The sequence below is a fragment of the Palaemon carinicauda genome, chromosome 33 (assembly GCF_036898095.1).
Source record: "Palaemon carinicauda isolate YSFRI2023 chromosome 33, ASM3689809v2, whole genome shotgun sequence".
In the NCBI taxonomy this organism is placed as follows: Eukaryota; Metazoa; Arthropoda; class Malacostraca; order Decapoda; family Palaemonidae; genus Palaemon; species Palaemon carinicauda.
The window spans coordinates 34,526,672-34,544,052 of record NC_090757.1 but is presented as its reverse complement, the minus strand read 5'-3'; the positions used below and the strand labels follow the sequence as shown (position 1 = coordinate 34,544,052).

General features: G+C 41.6%; 1 protein-coding gene across 2 annotated transcripts in view; it reads right to left on the bottom strand.

Annotated features, from left to right (window-relative positions):
* The window catches only part of LOC137625924 (GRIP1-associated protein 1-like), a 109,771-nt gene extending 94,375 nt beyond the window's left edge, over positions 1–15,396 (bottom strand). For both annotated transcript variants that reach the window (XM_068356934.1, XM_068356935.1), the window contains exons 1-2: positions 15,317–15,396; positions 4,496–4,562 (exon numbers count right to left, since the gene is read on the bottom strand). In XM_068356934.1, coding sequence (XP_068213035.1) covers positions 4,496–4,562; positions 15,317–15,355 — 106 coding nt within the window. In that variant the 5' untranslated portion in view covers positions 15,356–15,396. The remainder of the gene's footprint in view (positions 1–4,495; positions 4,563–15,316) is intronic.
* Positions 15,397–17,381: the final 1,985 nt, after the last annotated feature.

Sequence of the window (17,381 nt, the reverse complement as noted above, 5' to 3'; positions counted from 1 at the left end):
TATATAATCTTTGAAAATCTTTTGGCAAAACATCTAAATAGGTTTGCTGAAGGTAATCATCTGTTCCATAGTTTGCAATTTGGTTTTATAAGGGTCTTGGAGCATGTGATGCCTTTCTTACAATCTCAAATGCTGTACAGAAATCCCTGGATTGTGGTCAGAAAGTTTGTACGATTGACCTTGATTTTAGTGCTGCCTTTAACTGTGTTAATCATGAGGCCCTTGTTTACAAACTCAAACAGATGGGAGTGCTTGCGTCTTTTCTAAGCATCATTATTGAAGTTTTAAGTAATAGATGGCAAACATTTGTTACTGATGGACACCATAGTGAGTATAGGAATGTGATACATGCTTTCTTCAGGGTAGTGTTCTTGGCCCATTATTTTTTATGCTATATACACGATATATGGTTTGGCCTAGAAAACAAGCTTGTTGCGTATGCAAATGATGCTACTCTACTCTTTGCATCAACTCTATCTCCTGAATGTAGATCTGGGGTTGCTGAATTCCTTAATAGAGATTTAACTAAAATCAAGTGTATGGAGCAAATTATGGGGTATTAAGTTAAACTCTAACAAACATCAAAGTATAATTGCAAGTAGGTCGAGGACAGTGGCTCCTCAACATCCGGATCTCAGCATTGATAATGTTTCTTTAACCCTGTATGATTCTTTCAAAATTTTAGGTGTGACTCCTCATAGCAAATCTACTTTTGAGAAACACATTCGATATGTCTCTTCCCTCGAGGGGCAGGCCACCCAGTTTCTCTTGGGAGAACGGGAGGGTCTACCTGCTTCAAGGTTTACCTTAAAAGTTAAAAGGAATATCACTCTTGCTGAGCAGCCTCCAGAGGAAACCATCACGAAAGGGTTAGAAGGGAGCATACTGGGGGACTGGGAGAGAAGTCTGGACTTCTTCGACCTCGAAGAAGACCCTGAGGGCTAAGAATCCCTTTTCAACTTCTTCTTCCTCCTTCTGCTGTATGCCTCCCACTGGGAGGTTGGCCACTCCTGCCACTCATTGCAGAGTGAGGCCTTGCTACAGGAGTGTCCACTGTAAGCCAGGCATAAAAGGTGGGGATATGTCTCCCTTTTCAACATGAAGGTGCTGCACTTACAGCCAGACAACCCCCTGCAAGTCTGCATCTCAGGCATCCCCGCCAAAGATAATCACTCGTAAACACTGAAAAGAGAAAACAGAAAAACCACAAAGTTTTTCTTTCAAGTAATTTGTATTTTTCCTAACTATACAAACTGAAGTCCTTTACTGTAGGAGAATAGATAGCAACAAAGATGAAGCATGGCAGATTAAATTATAACAAAGTGTAAATCAGAAGGTAGTTACCTGTCCATAGCTAGCAGGGAGGCAGCCAGGACTTTTGTGGAGGGTTGGTGTTGGCAGGAAAGTTTGAGTAAAGGACTCAAGTTTGTATAGTTAAGAAATATACAAATTACTTTTACAAATATTCAATTTGTTCCTACACATATATAGGAGACTCATACTTAGGCGGGAAGAAGTCCCAGTTCCAAATGGCTGGAAACTTAACCCGAGCATCTGGGATACTGTAAGAGTAAGGGTTCCTCACACCTCGTGAACCCAGGAGATACCAGAGGGTTTTATGGTCCTGGATTTTGAGGGTTGTTCTCAAGCCAGAATCCTGTGTCGTAAACCTGGAAAAAAAATGGGTTTGCTGATGTTGTAACTTGTCGGCCATTTTAAGATTATGCATGGGTTTGCCTGGCTACATCACACTTCCCATCGTAAGGAGTATGGGGAAAACCCTCTTCCTGCTTGAGCACAGAATAGCTACAAACCCTCTGGGCTTATCTAACTATCAGATCAAGTCCAGCTGGCAAGGTCTTTTGAACCTGTTACACCAAGAGAGGGGGAAGATTGAAAGGAAAAGAAAAGGCCAATTATTCTTTACTTGCATTCCTGTCTTACTCGCAACCTCACCACTCAACTCACAGTTACTGGTCCTGCGAGAGGGGCTGAGGCCGCTATACCACCTGCTAGGCAGCTAAAACAGGTCCTAAAGAGAATATATCTAAGGACCAGTGGGTCACATCCCGTAGTAAGTAGTGAACGTCATCCGACGCTTCCAAACACCTGCCGGAAGAACCTGCATCACAGAGAAATTCCTCTTTAAAGCTAAAGAGGTAACATGCGTCTCTTCCGTGAAAGTGGAAGTGAGAGTCAGAGCGATAACCTCTTATAGCCAACATGAGATCGTCTTCTTCACTCTCCCCATGCGCATGAAGAGATGTTGCAGGAGCGGTCTAACGGTCTTCATCTGCTGCTTGAGATAGCATGTCAGTGCTCACACAGGACACAATAACAGCTGATCAGGACCTTTGGTTACATACACTTTTAGCTCCAAAGGAATGAAAGACAGCAAGACCTGCCTACATTTCCTTGAATGAATGATGTATGAAAGACCATGGAGCTCACCGACTCATTTAGCCAAAGCTAAAGCGAGCTGGAAAACCATTTCAGGGGAAGGTCTCTGTCAGAGGCTTGCCTCAATGATTCATAGGGTGCCCTCTTCAAGGAACGTGAAATCTTAACAACGTTCCACGATGACGGACTCGCTTCAACTGAATAGGTCTGCTCAAAACTTTGTATGAGCATTGAAAATTCCTCAGAAGAAATTTTTACTCCCTTTAATCAATAGATTTCGCTCAAGGCTGAGCAATATTCTTTTACCACTGAAATGGAGCAGAGTCTCTCCTTGCTGATAGAACAAAAATCAGTGATTAACGAAACACAGTCTCTGAAAGGGGAGACACCCCTCCCATGATACCAACCAAGGAAGATGGTCTACTTGGCCTGGTAAACTAATACCGAGGATCTGCGGATGTATCCAGACATGTGTTGCACAGTCTCTCATGAAAACCCTTTCTCTGAGATGAGATGCTGGATAACATCCACGCATGAAGTTGGAAGGATTCTGCTACACTGTGGAAGATCTGGTGTAGCAGGTTGGGGAAAGTAAGAAATTCTCTTGGGATTTCTGTTAGGAGGAGCATTAGGTTCGAATACCAATCCCTCTACAGTCACTACGGTGATACGAGAGTTATCAGTAGGTTTGGTGTTATTCGAACTCAATTTACAACCCTGAACAGGCAAAACAGAGTTAAGGCATATACGTCCGGGTCGTCATCCCACAGATGCTGAAACGCATTCTCGAACTATGATTTTCGGTCTGGAACTGGAGAGCAATAAATCCGGAGCTTGTGGATCAGGGAGATCATGAAGAGATCCACTGTCGGAGAACCACACTAAGTCAGGATCTCTGTCCCCATCCGAGAACATAAAGACCATTCTGACAACAACTAACCGAGTCTTCCTCCTCAATTTATCTGCTACTACGTTCCTGTAGCCCGGGATGAAACGAGCCAACATCGTAATCAAGTTCAGCTCTGCCCATTCGATTCCTTACTGCTAGCTGGCACAGTTGTTTCCCCCACTACCGACTAATAACTCCCGGATGGTTGTTTACACATCATAAAATTTTAACGGCCGTGTACTTTAGCTTTGCTGTCATCTATCCTAGGTAAAGAAAGAAGGTTTGTATATGCACCGTAACAAACATTAACAGCGACTTCCTTGACATCAAGGGTTCCTTATACAGGGGGACATCAAGTAGTAGGCTTGGGCACTCTAGAAACAGCTAAGGCCTAAAGAAGCTTCTCTGTTGAAGGAACACCCTCTATACTCAACGAAAGCCAAGACATGCACATGGATTGGTGCCTACAGGAGTTGTCATCAGAGTACCAATGTAATGATCTATACAAGAGAAAGGGTGGAGCCCCATACCTCTGATGTGGGAAGGGAAAAAGTCCAGCTATCCCGAAGTTTGCGCCGAGGGAAGAGTCGATTAACCTTCCTTCTGTCTTTCCCCAGCAGGAGAAACAGAAGAAAGGGCCGAGTTCAGAGCACCAGAGGATGAAAAAAGAGAGACCAAGAACTTTTTCGGCTTGGGGGAAGACTCCAAAGCCGAAGAATCCCTCTTGAACTTCTTCCTTCTGCTATACTTCGTCAATTGCAAAGGTGGCCAGGCCCTGCACTCGTCACAGGGGATATGACTGCAAACAGTCCTGCCCTTGCTAAAAGGGTATAAAGAATAGGGGTCCAACTCACATAACCCTACCGCAATTATGGACAGGTTTACAAACTCCGGACAGTGTGCCTACACGAGGTGCCTCCATAACAATCTGAAAAGCTTAAGATAAAATATTAATAGCAGCCATGCTCTGGTCAAGGTAAGAGAATCTGGTGTACAGTACTTCTCTGCAACAGAAATCAAAGTGGCTATTCAGTGAACTAGCAGGGGGGATAGGGATGCCCTGCCACCCACCAGTTACTATCGACGACTGGTTATAAATGTTTAACAGCCGCATTTAAGTTTGCTAAAATCATATTGCTACCAAAGAACAAGGGTTTGTATAAATGTAGGAGCAAATTGTTAACCACAATAAAAGAAGTAACATACCCTTTTTACTCTTGCGAAGCGCATCCTCCAAGGTATAGTTCTTTTCTCTTAGCTCAAGAAGCTGGTTCTGTAAATAAATGGAGCAATTTTGTCACTAATAGTTGCAAAAAAAAAGTCTATTAATAGAATAAACCTATTACAATCTCATACTCAATCCTATAAAGTCTAATTGACACTCACTAGTGTATATACCGGGTAAAAAAAAACATAAACCTACATGTCACAACACTCAAAAGTACTAGCTGTTATTACTCCACACAAAGAATAAAACATATATCATAATATTACATCTGGGATTAGATATAAATAAGTAGGAGCAGCTCGAAACTTGAAAGATGTTATTTTCATTAGTAAAATAAATTTTTGAATATACTTACCCGATAATCATGTAGCTGTCAACTCCGTTGCCCGACAGAATTCTACGGAAGGGATACGCCAGCGATCGCTATACAAGAGGGGGGTGTACTCACAAGCGCCACCTGTGGCCAGGTACTGCAGTACTTCTTGTTGACACCACCTCAATTTTTCCTCGGTCCACTGGTTCTATGGGGAGGAAGGGTGGGTCAATTAAATCATGATTATCGGGTAAGTATATTCAAAAATTTATTTTACTAATGAAAATAACATTTTTCAATATTAAACTTACCCGATAATCATGTAGCTGATTCACACCCAGGGAGGTGGGTGAAAACCAGTGTACATGTATATCAAGAAGCTAAGTATCCCGTATTTCATATTATCAGTTATTCAAAATAACAATGAAATTACAAGTACCTGGTAAGGAAGTCGACTTGAGCCATTACTCTGCCTTAAATAAGTTCGTCTTCCTTACTGAGCGCAGCGTTCCTCTTAGGAGGCTGAACAACTCTAAGGTGCTGAAGTATCAAGGGCTGCAACCCATACTAAAGGACCTCATCACAACCTTTAACCTCGGCGCTTCTCAAGAAAGAATTGACCACCCGCCAAATCAACAAGGATGTGGAAGGCTTCTTAGCCGACCGTACAACCCATAAAAAGTATTCAAGAGAAAGGTTAAAAGGTTATGGGATTATGGGAATGTAGTGGCTGAGCCCTCGCCTACTACTGCATTCGTTGCTACGAATGGTCCCAGGGTGTAGCAGTACTCGTAAAGAGACTGGACATCTTTGAGATAGAATGATGCGAACACTGACTTGCTTCTCCAATAGGTTGCATCCATAACACTCTGCAGAGAATGGTTCTGTTTGAAGGCCACTGAAGTAGCCACAGCTCCCACTTCATGTGTCCTTACCTTCAGCAAAGCAAGGTCTTCTTCCTTCACATGAGAATGTGATTCCCTAATCAGAAGCCTGAATAGTAAGAAACTGAGTTCTTAGAACTTGGGAAAGAAGGTTTCTTGATAGCACACCATAAGGCTTCTGATTGTCCTCGTAAAGGTTAAGACCTTTTTAGATAGTACCTAAGAGCTCTAACTGGGCAAAGTACTCTCTCCAGTTCATTCCCCACCAAGTTGGACAGGCTTGGGATCTCGAACGACTTAGGCCAAGGACGTGAAGGAAGCTCGTTTAGCAAAAACCGAGCTGCAAGGAACATGTAGCCGTTTCAGATGTGAAAACAATGATCCTGCTGAAGGCGTGGATCTCACTTACTCTTTTAGCTGTTGTCAAGCACACGAGGAAAAGAGTTTTTAATGTGAGGTCCTAAAAAGAGGCTGATTGGAGAGGTTCAAATCTTGATGACATAAGGAACCTTAGGACCACGTCTAGATTCCAGCCTGGAGTGGACAACCGACGTTCCTTTGAGGTCTCAAAAGACCTAGGGAGGTCCTGTAGATCTTTGTTGGTGGAAAGATCCAAGCCTCTGTGGCGAAAAACCGCTGCCAACATACTTCTGTAACCCTTGATCGTAGGAGCTGAAAGGGATCTTACTTTCCTTAGATGTAACAGGAAGTCAGCAATCTGGGTTACAGTGGTACTGGTTGAGGAAACTGCATTGGTCTTGTACCAGCTACGGAAGACTTCCCCTTGAGACTGATAGATTCTGAGAGTGGATGTTCTCCTTGCTCTGGCAAACGCTCTGGCTGCCTCCTTCGAAAAGCCCCTAGCTCTTGAGAGTCTTTCGAAAGTCTGAAGGCAGTCAGACGAAGAGCGTGGAGGTTTGGGTGTACCTTCTTTACGTGAGGTTGACGTAGAAGGTTCACTCCTAGAGGAAGAGTCCTGGGAATGTCGACCAGCCATTGCAGTACCTCTATGAACCATTCTCTCGCGGGCCAGAGCGGAGCCAATCCACGTCAGCCGTGTCCCTTTGCGAGAGGAGAACTTCTGAAGTACCCTGTTGACAATCTTGAATGGCGGGAATGCATACAGGTCGAGATGGGACCAATCCAGCAGAAAAGCATCCACGTGAACTGCTGCTGGGTCTGGAATCGGAGAACAATACAACAGGAGTCTCTAGGTTATCGAGGTAGCGAACAGATCTATGGTTGGCTGACCCCACAGGGCCCAAAGTCTGCTGCAAACACTCTTGTGAAGGGTCCACTCTGTGGGGATGACCTGACCCTTCCGGCTGAGGCGATCTGCCATGACATTCATACCGCCCTGAATGAACCTTGTTACCAGCGTGAGCTTTCGATCTTTTGACCAGATGAGGAGGTCCCTTGCGATCTAGAACAACTTCCACGAAAGAGTCCCTCCCTGCTTGAAGATGTAAGCCAGGGCTGTGGTGTTGTCAGAGTCCACCTCCACCACCTTGTTAAGCTGGAGGGACTTGAAGTTTATCAAGGCCAGAAGAACCGCCAACAACTCCTTGCAATTGATGTGAAGTGTCCTTTGCTCCTGATTCCATGTTCCCGAGCATTCCTGTCCGTCCAAAGTCGCACCCCAGCCCGTGTCTGATGCGTCCGAGAGGAGACGGCGGTCGGGTTTCTGAACAGCCAAATGTAGACTTCCTTGAGAAGAAAGCTGTTTTACACCACGCGAGAGAAGACCTCCTCTCTTCGGAAACAAGAACTGAGACCGTCTCTAGCGTCATGTCCTTTATCCAGTGAGCAGCTAGATGATACTGAAGGGGGGGGAGGTGGAGTCTCCCTAACACGATGAACAGGGCCAGCGATGAAAGTGTCCCTGTTAGACTCATCCACTACCTGACTGAGCATCGGTTCCTTCTCAGCATGCTCTGGATGCATTCTAGGGCTTGGAAGATCCTTGGGGCCGACGGAAAAGCCCGAAAAGCTCGACTCTGAAGATCCATACCCAGGTAGACAATGGTCTGGGATGGGACGAGCTGAGACTCCTCAAAATTGACCAGGAGGCCCAGTTCCTTGGTCAGATCCATAGTCCATCTGAGAATCTCCAGACAGCGACGACTTGTGGGAGCTCTTAAAAGCCAGTCGTCTGACGGAGCCGGACACAAGATCATGGTACTGCTGCACAGTCTGTGAACTGTCAACCATGGGGAAGCGAGGAAGTACAGTGACAACCCGAAGCTGTCTAGACTGTCTGGGTCGTATAGACAACTCCTTATCGGGTTGCTGAGGTTGCCGCACTGCGTCACAACAAGTCACTTCTGCTGGTTGTTGAACGTCTTCCCAGTGACACACTGACTCCGTAAACAAAAAATCCTCTAACAAGGACTAAGCTTGGACTGCATGTCTTGCAACACAGCTCAAGGTCTATGGGAGCAGGTGTGGTAACAGACGGGGTTAGCGACTGAAGTGGAACCATTACCTTCCCTGGAAGCATGTTATGCTTAAATAAAAGTTCATAGGAGGCTACGCAGCTAAAGGCTCCTCTCCAAATGACAGAGTCCTCAAGGGAATATCAGAAGGAGGGAGAAAAGCACTTTCTCATCTACAGGGACCATATCCGAGAAAAGCTAAGTTCTCTCAGTGAGGGTTTCACTGGTGCAAAAGCAGCAGACTAGAAGGCAACGTTATGAAACTGCTTGACAGTCTAGTGAGTTGGCAACAACCAAAGATGTGTGACTGAGAAGCATGCGGTAAGATATGCAGAGCATGCTGTATGTAGAGCATGCTGTATGCAGAGCATGCTGTATGTAGAGCATGCTGTATGCAGAGCATGCTGTATGTAGAGCATGCTGTAAGAGAAGCAGAGCATGTTGCATGGCGTGTAACATTTCTCAGAAATTCCATGACCAGTGCTAGATTGAGTAATATCGCATTACTGTCCATTGAAAGTGCACGTGCCGAGGGAATTGATTTAGACTGTTTTGTTGATGAATTTGATAGCCGGCATGATAATCGTAGAATTAAGCTGCACCAAATATACGATCTATAATCTACTTCACCTCAGGACAGGGAAACTCGCCCTGTTGGCAACACTGCATTACTTCATGCATGCTTGCATGGGGTTTTAATATCAACATAATATTTACATTACATTCATAACTCATGATTCATTTTTGTTTTGAAGATATTTTGCCATATTTGCGATTTGTTAAAAATATATTGCAAGGAATACATATATATTTTTTTTTTTTTTTTTTTTTAAAGTAATACGAATAACCTCCATTATCATAATGTTTGTGTAGGCATACATGTATATGATTACAAATGCAAGTTATGAAAGTAATGAGGTGTTATTATTGTCATTTGTTATTTCAAAGTTGAATGGGAAGAGGCTCAAGTTGAGGAGAAAGTGGCAGATGCATGCGTTGAGGTGGCTGACTCATAGCATGAGGTTCTTGCCTCAAGAGTTGCGCTTGCCTCAAGGGTTGAGGTGGCTGCGCAGAGAGAGGCTCTTGACTCACGAGTTGAGGTTCTTGAGGTGTGAGCTGCGAGAGTTGAGGTAGCGGCTGCGCAGAACGCAGTTCCTGTCTCACGAGTTGAGGTTCCTGAGGAGCTAGCCTCAAGAGTTGAGGCTCTCGCCTTGAGGAAAGTTGAGGTAGCAGCTGCGAGAGCTGAGGTGGCTGCCTCAAGGATGGTAGAGGTTGTCGTACCTCAAAAGGTTGTAGCCTCAAAGATGGTCTAACTGCAAGAATATCTTGCCTCAAGGCATAAGACTCCTGCTCCCATTGTTGAGGTTGCCTTAAGGAAGGTTAAGGTTGCTGCACAACGCTGGTAACTGGCAACTCTGAACGCGGTAAGGTAGCTTGAGGAACCTCAACTTCGTACGCCTGGCAGACTGGACTGCGGTGAGGCGGAGCGCTCGCAGGAGGAGGTGTAACCTTCTCAGCCTGAAACTCACGCATTAAGACCGCAAGCTGCGACTGCATGGACTGCAGCAAAGTCATCTTGGGATCAACAGACGATAAGGTCTGTTGAGGCAAAGCCTTAACAGAAGATGAGGTCTGTTGAGGCATCGCCTTACCTCTCTTAGGAGGTGTGCAGTCACCTGATGACTGCGGAGAGTCAGAGCTAACCCAATGACTGTATCCGGGTTGTTGAACTCTAGAGGTCTGGACTTTACGTTTAAGAGGTCTTGAGACCTGAGTCCAGCGTTTTCTCCCCGAAATTTCTTCTGCAGACGAGCAAAATAAGGGCTCAATCGTCTGCGGGTGGGAGTGACGGTCTCTGTAAGACACGCCCGCAACCACCGAGGATACTTCTGTGCGCCGATCAAGGCCTGCCGAACCCTTTTGCCCTTCGACATTGCTTCTCCCCTGGGCTTGGGAGCTTGCAAGAGGTCCCGGACTGGGAGGACGACTGGCACGCACAGAAGTACCCTCACGCACAACACTGACACACTTTGCGCTAATCACTTATCACTTTTGATTTTCTGTTTGCACTTATTTCACTGAACTCGAAACTTTAAGTGGTTTGTACCTGAAACACGCAATTCTATCCTTCCTTAAAAGTTAGTAATTGCGAAAACAGAATTACAATGTAACAGAAAAATCTAATGAAAGATAAATAATTCAGTGGCTGGAAAGAGACTAAACACTAGATCAAATAAACTACGTATAAAATCTCTCACCGCATAAAGCTTGAGAACAAGAATAAAACTCATGAAACGTTTACCTTCTTCCCCTAAAGAGACTAGGGAGAAGGGCAAAAACGATAACAACGTTACTCGCTTGAACGAAACGTTTATCCAGCTCTCTCTCCCTCCGTCTCTATCTCTCTCTCTCTCTCCCTCTTGACTTAGAACCTGAGAGAAGAGCCCAATCATATATATCGTTAAAACATATTATTGTTAAAGGAAAAAAACTGAAATATTTCCCAAATAAAAAGTTCCTTTATTAGAATTAAAACCATTAAGCTAAGAAAGAATGAACAAAACGCTAGAAACGGTTACTCTTACTGCAACGTGACACCGTGAAAATTCTCTCTCTATCGTAACGATAGAGCGCAAGTTGAACGTTCTGAACGTCAACAACTGCAGAGACAAAACAAAACGTTAGTTCAACTTTGAAAACAGTACGAGACTATCAAAGAAATTCTTTCAAAAACATTAAAATAGCATAATATGTAAACAGGTAAAACCGAAATGACGGGCTCAATGTTAATTAACTTCGGTACCAAGAAAAGACCGCCTACTATTAGGAAAGGTCGAATATAAACAAATATAAAAATTAATTTTAATAAGTTTATAATAAAAGGAAGTTAATCGAAGAGGCCTATAAAAGGCGGAGAGATAAAAAAAATAAATCTATAACTTTTGTTAAGCAAAATTAAGAAAGAGAGTCTATACTCTCTTAGACACCAACACTTCCGTCTAAGGGAAGGGTCGGCCATTAAAAGGTGAAAGAGAGTTCATACTCTCTTCGTCACCATAATTAATCAAATTAATTCCAAAAGCTAGCTAAGCTAATAATAAAACTTCCTGAATAGCGAAAGCTGAAATCTTAGAGCAATACTTCACCAAAAACCGTGAACAAGACTCCAAAATTATAAGCGTATCCATGAACGTCTTGCCGGAAGCACGACAGAGGAAAAATTGAGGTGGTGTCAACAAGAAGTACTGCAGTACCTGGCCACAGGTGGCGCTTGTGAGTACACCCCCCTCTTGTATAGCGATCGCTGGCGTATCCCTTCCGTAGAATTCTGTCGGGCAACGGAGTTGACAGCTACATGATTATCGGGTAAGTTTAATATTGAAAATTACTGTAATACAAACTAGAATGATTACTGATGTCCCTATTATCATAGAATACTAGACAATTATTACTGTAAAGAATTAGTTTAACAAGAAATTAAAAAAACTTGCATAAAGAAAATGGAATTAAAAAGGAGCGATGCAGAGTTGAAAAAGCTGGATGGCTAGATGGGAGGTGAGGAAATGTAACAAATGATATATAAAAGGTACAAAATGAAAGCAGGAGGGGTCAAAAGGGATATTACAAAGAATCTTCACCACCATTCACTATAAGCAGTATCTTGTAAAAAAGTTATAACTCTCAATAAGAAAATTATGATAATAGCATAAGAATATCAAAAGTTTAAAATTTAATTTGCTTTTTTCCTTTTAATCAAACCTAAGTCCTTTGCTATAGGAAAGCGGATAACGGTGGAGCTGGAACAAGACAGTTAAAACCTTTAACAAGGTGTAAACAACCGACTGGTAATTACCTAGTTTTGTGCATGGCATTTCATAAGATATCAAATCAACTGAAATTACGCTCTTTTTTCCCAATGTTTTACATACTCGGAACACTCGATGTATAACATGTTGGAACCCCACCTTCCCAACGGACACAGATGGGAACCTGGGACTTTGGGTGTGCGAAAACAGGACAAAACGTGATTATTAAACACTGATGAGATTTGTAAAGGGCCCCAGAACCTAACAAACCAACAGAGACTTTGAATATCAGCGGCCAGTTCCTTCCGCATGCATAAAAAATTGACAACAACTAACCTAAACTTACTTTCCCCCCTAACCTAACCTACAAGCCGTGTCTTTACGTACTTACCAAACATGGGGGCCCCTGCAACCCCCCTAACACTGCCGTATTTTTAGTCAGTTGCCATCATACACAAAGGTGGCCGCTATCATACATAAACCCTAAACCCACCTAACCTAGTAGTTCCAAGGTCACAACACCTAGCCGGGAGCAAGCCCCAGACCCCTTCCCAGGACACAAACCTTCCCAGGTCACAACCCCTAGCCGAGGGTCAAGCCCCCAGATCACCTTCCCGGACACAAACCTTCCCAGGTCACAACCCCTAGCCGAGGGTCAAGCCCCCAGATCACCTTCCCGGACACAAACCTTCCCAGGTCACAACCCCTAGCCGAGAGCAAGTCCCAGGACCCCGGACTCCTTTCCTAGGTCACAAACTAAAACGAAATAACAAATAAATCCTTACATTATGATAAAAGTGATTCACAAATAAATCTCTCTCCTACACAATAAAAGCAATGGGCACCACTCTAAACTATATCTTTACCACACTGTAATAATAAAAATGTTACTCAGAATTAGGTTATTATTTGTAGTCGCTTAAGCCATTATCTATGTTACACACTTCACAGGGACCACTAAAATCCCCTAACAGTTCTTCACGAAATTCAAAAAGAAAAAATTTGGGGTAACTCGTGTAAAGTACCGTAAGTCTAAAAACCTTATCGTCCTCAAAGCATCAAGCTGATCAATACGAGTAATAAATTCAACGAAATCGGTCAAAGAAAAACTATAGGGCATGCTTCTGTCCATCATAGTGATTAGCATTGTTAAAGCCGATGTTGGTCAGGTCAATCTTGAGTTGCGGAGGGGGGGGGGGGGGTTTAAGATTTTTAAAATCACGCAGCAAACAAAAGCAAACCTACAAGCGCGAGGAAAAGGATGGTTAGTTCGGGTTGGCTGATTGACATCCTAAACATTTTAACCAGATGTTGCCTAACTTAACATTTGGTTATACATATTGTATAACGAAATCCAATCTTAACCAGGGGTTAGGAATGAAGATTGTTGGGATTAGCGGAAACATAAGTCCGAGCATCAGTAACTTTTCCAGCTTGCGCCACCCAGCTGATAGGCGAATGGAGCGCTGCCCATCGGGTGTTTCTTAGTCAGTCAGGAAGCAATGGTTGGGGGAAATTTTACGATCGAGTAACCTGGCGATGGCTTAGGCAACTGATGCATTATAACGACCTATTCCCTACCTAACATTTCATAATCATCATTACAGTATTATTAAATGCAACTGGACAGGACATGTCCCAACCAACTGCAAACTTAACCGAGAAATAAGAATGTATATGGATGAGGCAGCATTAATAGTTTAAATGAACGCTTTATATCCTGGGATCACACGGGCTCTATCTATCAGTTAAGTTTTAAACTAAGCAGGAGCTACCCGTAACTTGCGGACCAGGCTGGACTCAAAAAATATTGTCGTGATAAAGGCAAATCATAATATGTAAAATTATAAAATAACTTCATGTTATGGTATATCAGAATTTAATAAAGAACACTTGGGGTGTATGCATGATAGGGGCCACCTGTAAGTACAATATGATGACGGCTGACTAAGAATACAGCAGTGTAAGGGGGGTCGCCCGTCCCCCCGTTAGATAAGTAGGTAAGGACACAGCTTTTAGGTTAGGTTAGGGAAGATTAGTTTAGATGGTGTCCATATTCTAAGCTCACTGGAGGAACTGGCCGCTGGTATACAAAGGCTCGGAACATTTTCTCCAAAAAGAAAAAAGATTTGACAAGAAGTAAGAAAGATATTGCCTACCCAACAAACTACGGTACATTCTACCCAAACTTTTGAAGTTCTATCTGAGCCTTTGTATATCAGCGGCCAGTTCCTCCAGCTAGCGTAAAATATGGACACCAACTAACCTAAACTTTCCCCCTAACCTAACCTACAAGCCATTTCCTTACCTAGTTACCTAACGGGGGGTTGGGGGGCTAACGGCCCCATACGACCCCCCTTACACTGCCGTATTTAAGTTAGACATAATAATACATACAGGTCGCCGCTATCGTACATACACCCCAGGAATATTTTTCTGTCCTAATATCCAAAAATTTTAATTTACCGTTAGTATAGGATATAGATAATTAGCATATTTTTTCATCGGTTTATTATACATCCAAGGTGGTAATGTATAGAGAAGAAAAGGCTTGTTTTACCATTATATAATGTTTCCCCAGTGTGTTTTCCCCACCCAAAACCTCGAGTTCCCACTGGGGGTCCCCCATTATCGATGAATATATATATACAGTATATATATATATATAAATATATATATATATTTTTTTTTTTCTGAAACTATTCATTTACAACAGGGACTGTCATTTTCGAAGAGAACGGACCCTTTTCTATAAAAAACAAGTAGTTTTTTCCCTAGGTTACATTGCCCTGTAATACAATACAATAATACCCTTTACTCCAGAAGGGAGGAACTGGCCGCTGACATACAAAGGCTCCCTACGGTACATGCTACCGAAACTTTTGAAGTTTTACTAATTCAACTTCAATGGAAATAAAGGTCCGTTTTTTATTAAAAATATTTCTTCTCTCATAATGCCAGAAAATTTTCCCCATAAAGAACAAGATTTAACATAAGAAAAAATATTTGACAGGTAATATATAATGCCTATGAATATTACTTATACAAGGTTCGTCGCTATCATGAATTCCCCAATTATCGTGACATGTCACGATTAACAGTTATTTTTGGACATTCTAGCTTACTTTGACCACGGAAAGTATTGAACATACTCATGCACCTAATGTAATCTGTGTACTTGCCAAGCTTGAGCCGTCGAGTCCGAGAAAGCTTAGTAAGCTTAACCTACTAATTACGAAGGTTCCCATAGCACTGACCAACTGCCATTTCATCAAAATCAAGAGAAAAACGTAAAGTAACTACGGTATTAACGTTATTTCATTTCATGCAATATAAAACAGTGAATTACATCATATATTACTTGTAGTTTTCCAAAATCTTCGGGGTCCAGTTGCGCCATTGTTATGTTTTCCTGCGATCATCTGTGCAGGGTTGCCAGATTATTTCGACAGGATTATCGTACACGAGCCTTGAAATTGTCGTTTTTCAACTAAAATTATCGTACACAGTTTCAATATAATTATTAGGGTGTTACATGATTGACTTATTTCAAAAGATTTTAGTATAATTGTTTAATTAAACACACATTTGTATATGCCTAAGGTATGTATCGTACATCGTACTGGACCTAAAATAATCGTACATGTACGATAATTATCGTAGGAATGGCAACCCTGCATCTGTGACTGTCATATCTTCTTCTTCTTCTTGTCAATCTGGGGAGAATTTGCAGTCGCTAAAATAACAGAGAAATGGGTCTTTAAGGATTTCTGGATAAGGCAATCCCTTATAATGAAGACAAGATTAAATATGTTCAATTTAAATGCAAATATATTGGGAAATATGCAGATAATTTGTGTGACCTTTGCAAAGATGAAGGAGATACTACTGATTATTTATTTTAATGCCTAAAATTAGGATGGTTAATGAAACTAGACATAAGTGAAGGTACGTTGTAAAATCCTAGCAAGGATCTGGTTGCATTCATAAATAGGGCAATGTCTTTGAAAGAAGAATAAATGACAAATAGAACATTAAAATAAGATGTACGGTCCATATATAAGGATTTAGTTATTACATTACAATAGGAAACATTTATGTTGATACGTATATACATAATCATATAAAAACACATTTGTAGTAGAGTATACATTAATGAATTTGCTGTCCTTCATACATTATTATATGTCTAAGATATCTAAAACAGGTTCCATAAGTCAGCAGATTGCTATTTTCATTCTTGTGCAAAAACAAAATGAATTATTTTATTTTCTACGCAAAGCGTCTTGAGACAAGATTGCTTCAGATGGCAGTATTTCATATAAACCCGACGATCCCTACATAGTAAAAGTTCCGATGTTAAAATGAAGTAGCAAATGACATGCGGGGAAAAGTATTAAAAGATAGAAGAGGGTGGAGAAGGCTTATACGAAACAGTGACACCCACTTAGGGTAAAGGCTGTAGACAAAGAAGAAGACATAAGTTCAGATAGACTTAATAATGACAGACACTTTGGTTACTAAAGGAGCTTGAATCATATACTGTACTGATTTTATCATTATTATTATTATTATTATTATTATTATTATTATTATTATTATTATTATTATTATTATTATTATTATTATTATTATTATTATATTCTGTCTTATCTGCAGTAGAATCTATGAACCTTCTTTTCTCTCTTCTAAATCATCTCTTTACTTCACTATCAAGGTACATATATTAAGTTCTTAATCAGGTCAAATATCGGTTGTTTTCCTTTAATGATTCAAAGTAAAGTTTTTCTATTCTTCTCTTCTTTATCAGTTTCCATGTTTCACAACTCAACCATTTCTTTCGTTTTACTTCACTCCAACTGTCTGATTGTGATGTTGGCAGATTCCTGAAAGATTTCAACTTTTTTTTTTATATAATAAATATTCAAATCTATCTCTACGTCATCGTCAGTTAATATTTCTAAGACTGCAAATCTGTTTCAGCACTCTATAACAATGTCAGCACTATAACATAATCCCTTTCACTACTTGTATTATCATAGTTTTTCAATGTCATATCTGGGAATTATGAGGTAGGTTTGCATTACGTTTCCTGGTCTTCAACTTAGTGTCTCAAGTGTCGAGACCAAAATTTGTCGTTGCTTCCTATATCAGGTCTCGGTCTTGATCTGTCATCCAGTAGTCACTTTTTACATTATCTATTTATTGCTAAAATGGTCAATTTGGTTGCGATATTTTCCACAGGAAGATGTCCAAGTATGCTTTTGTATATCTGTATTCAAGCAGTGTGTTCCCTATTATCAGTTCAAGAGAAAAATGAAGAAAATAAAAAAACCTACTTGCTGATATGGAGTGCCTTGCTCTCTCCCAGAATGTAGAAACTACGTTCCTCCATCCAAGGCTTTTTTTTTTTTTTAATCCAGTCA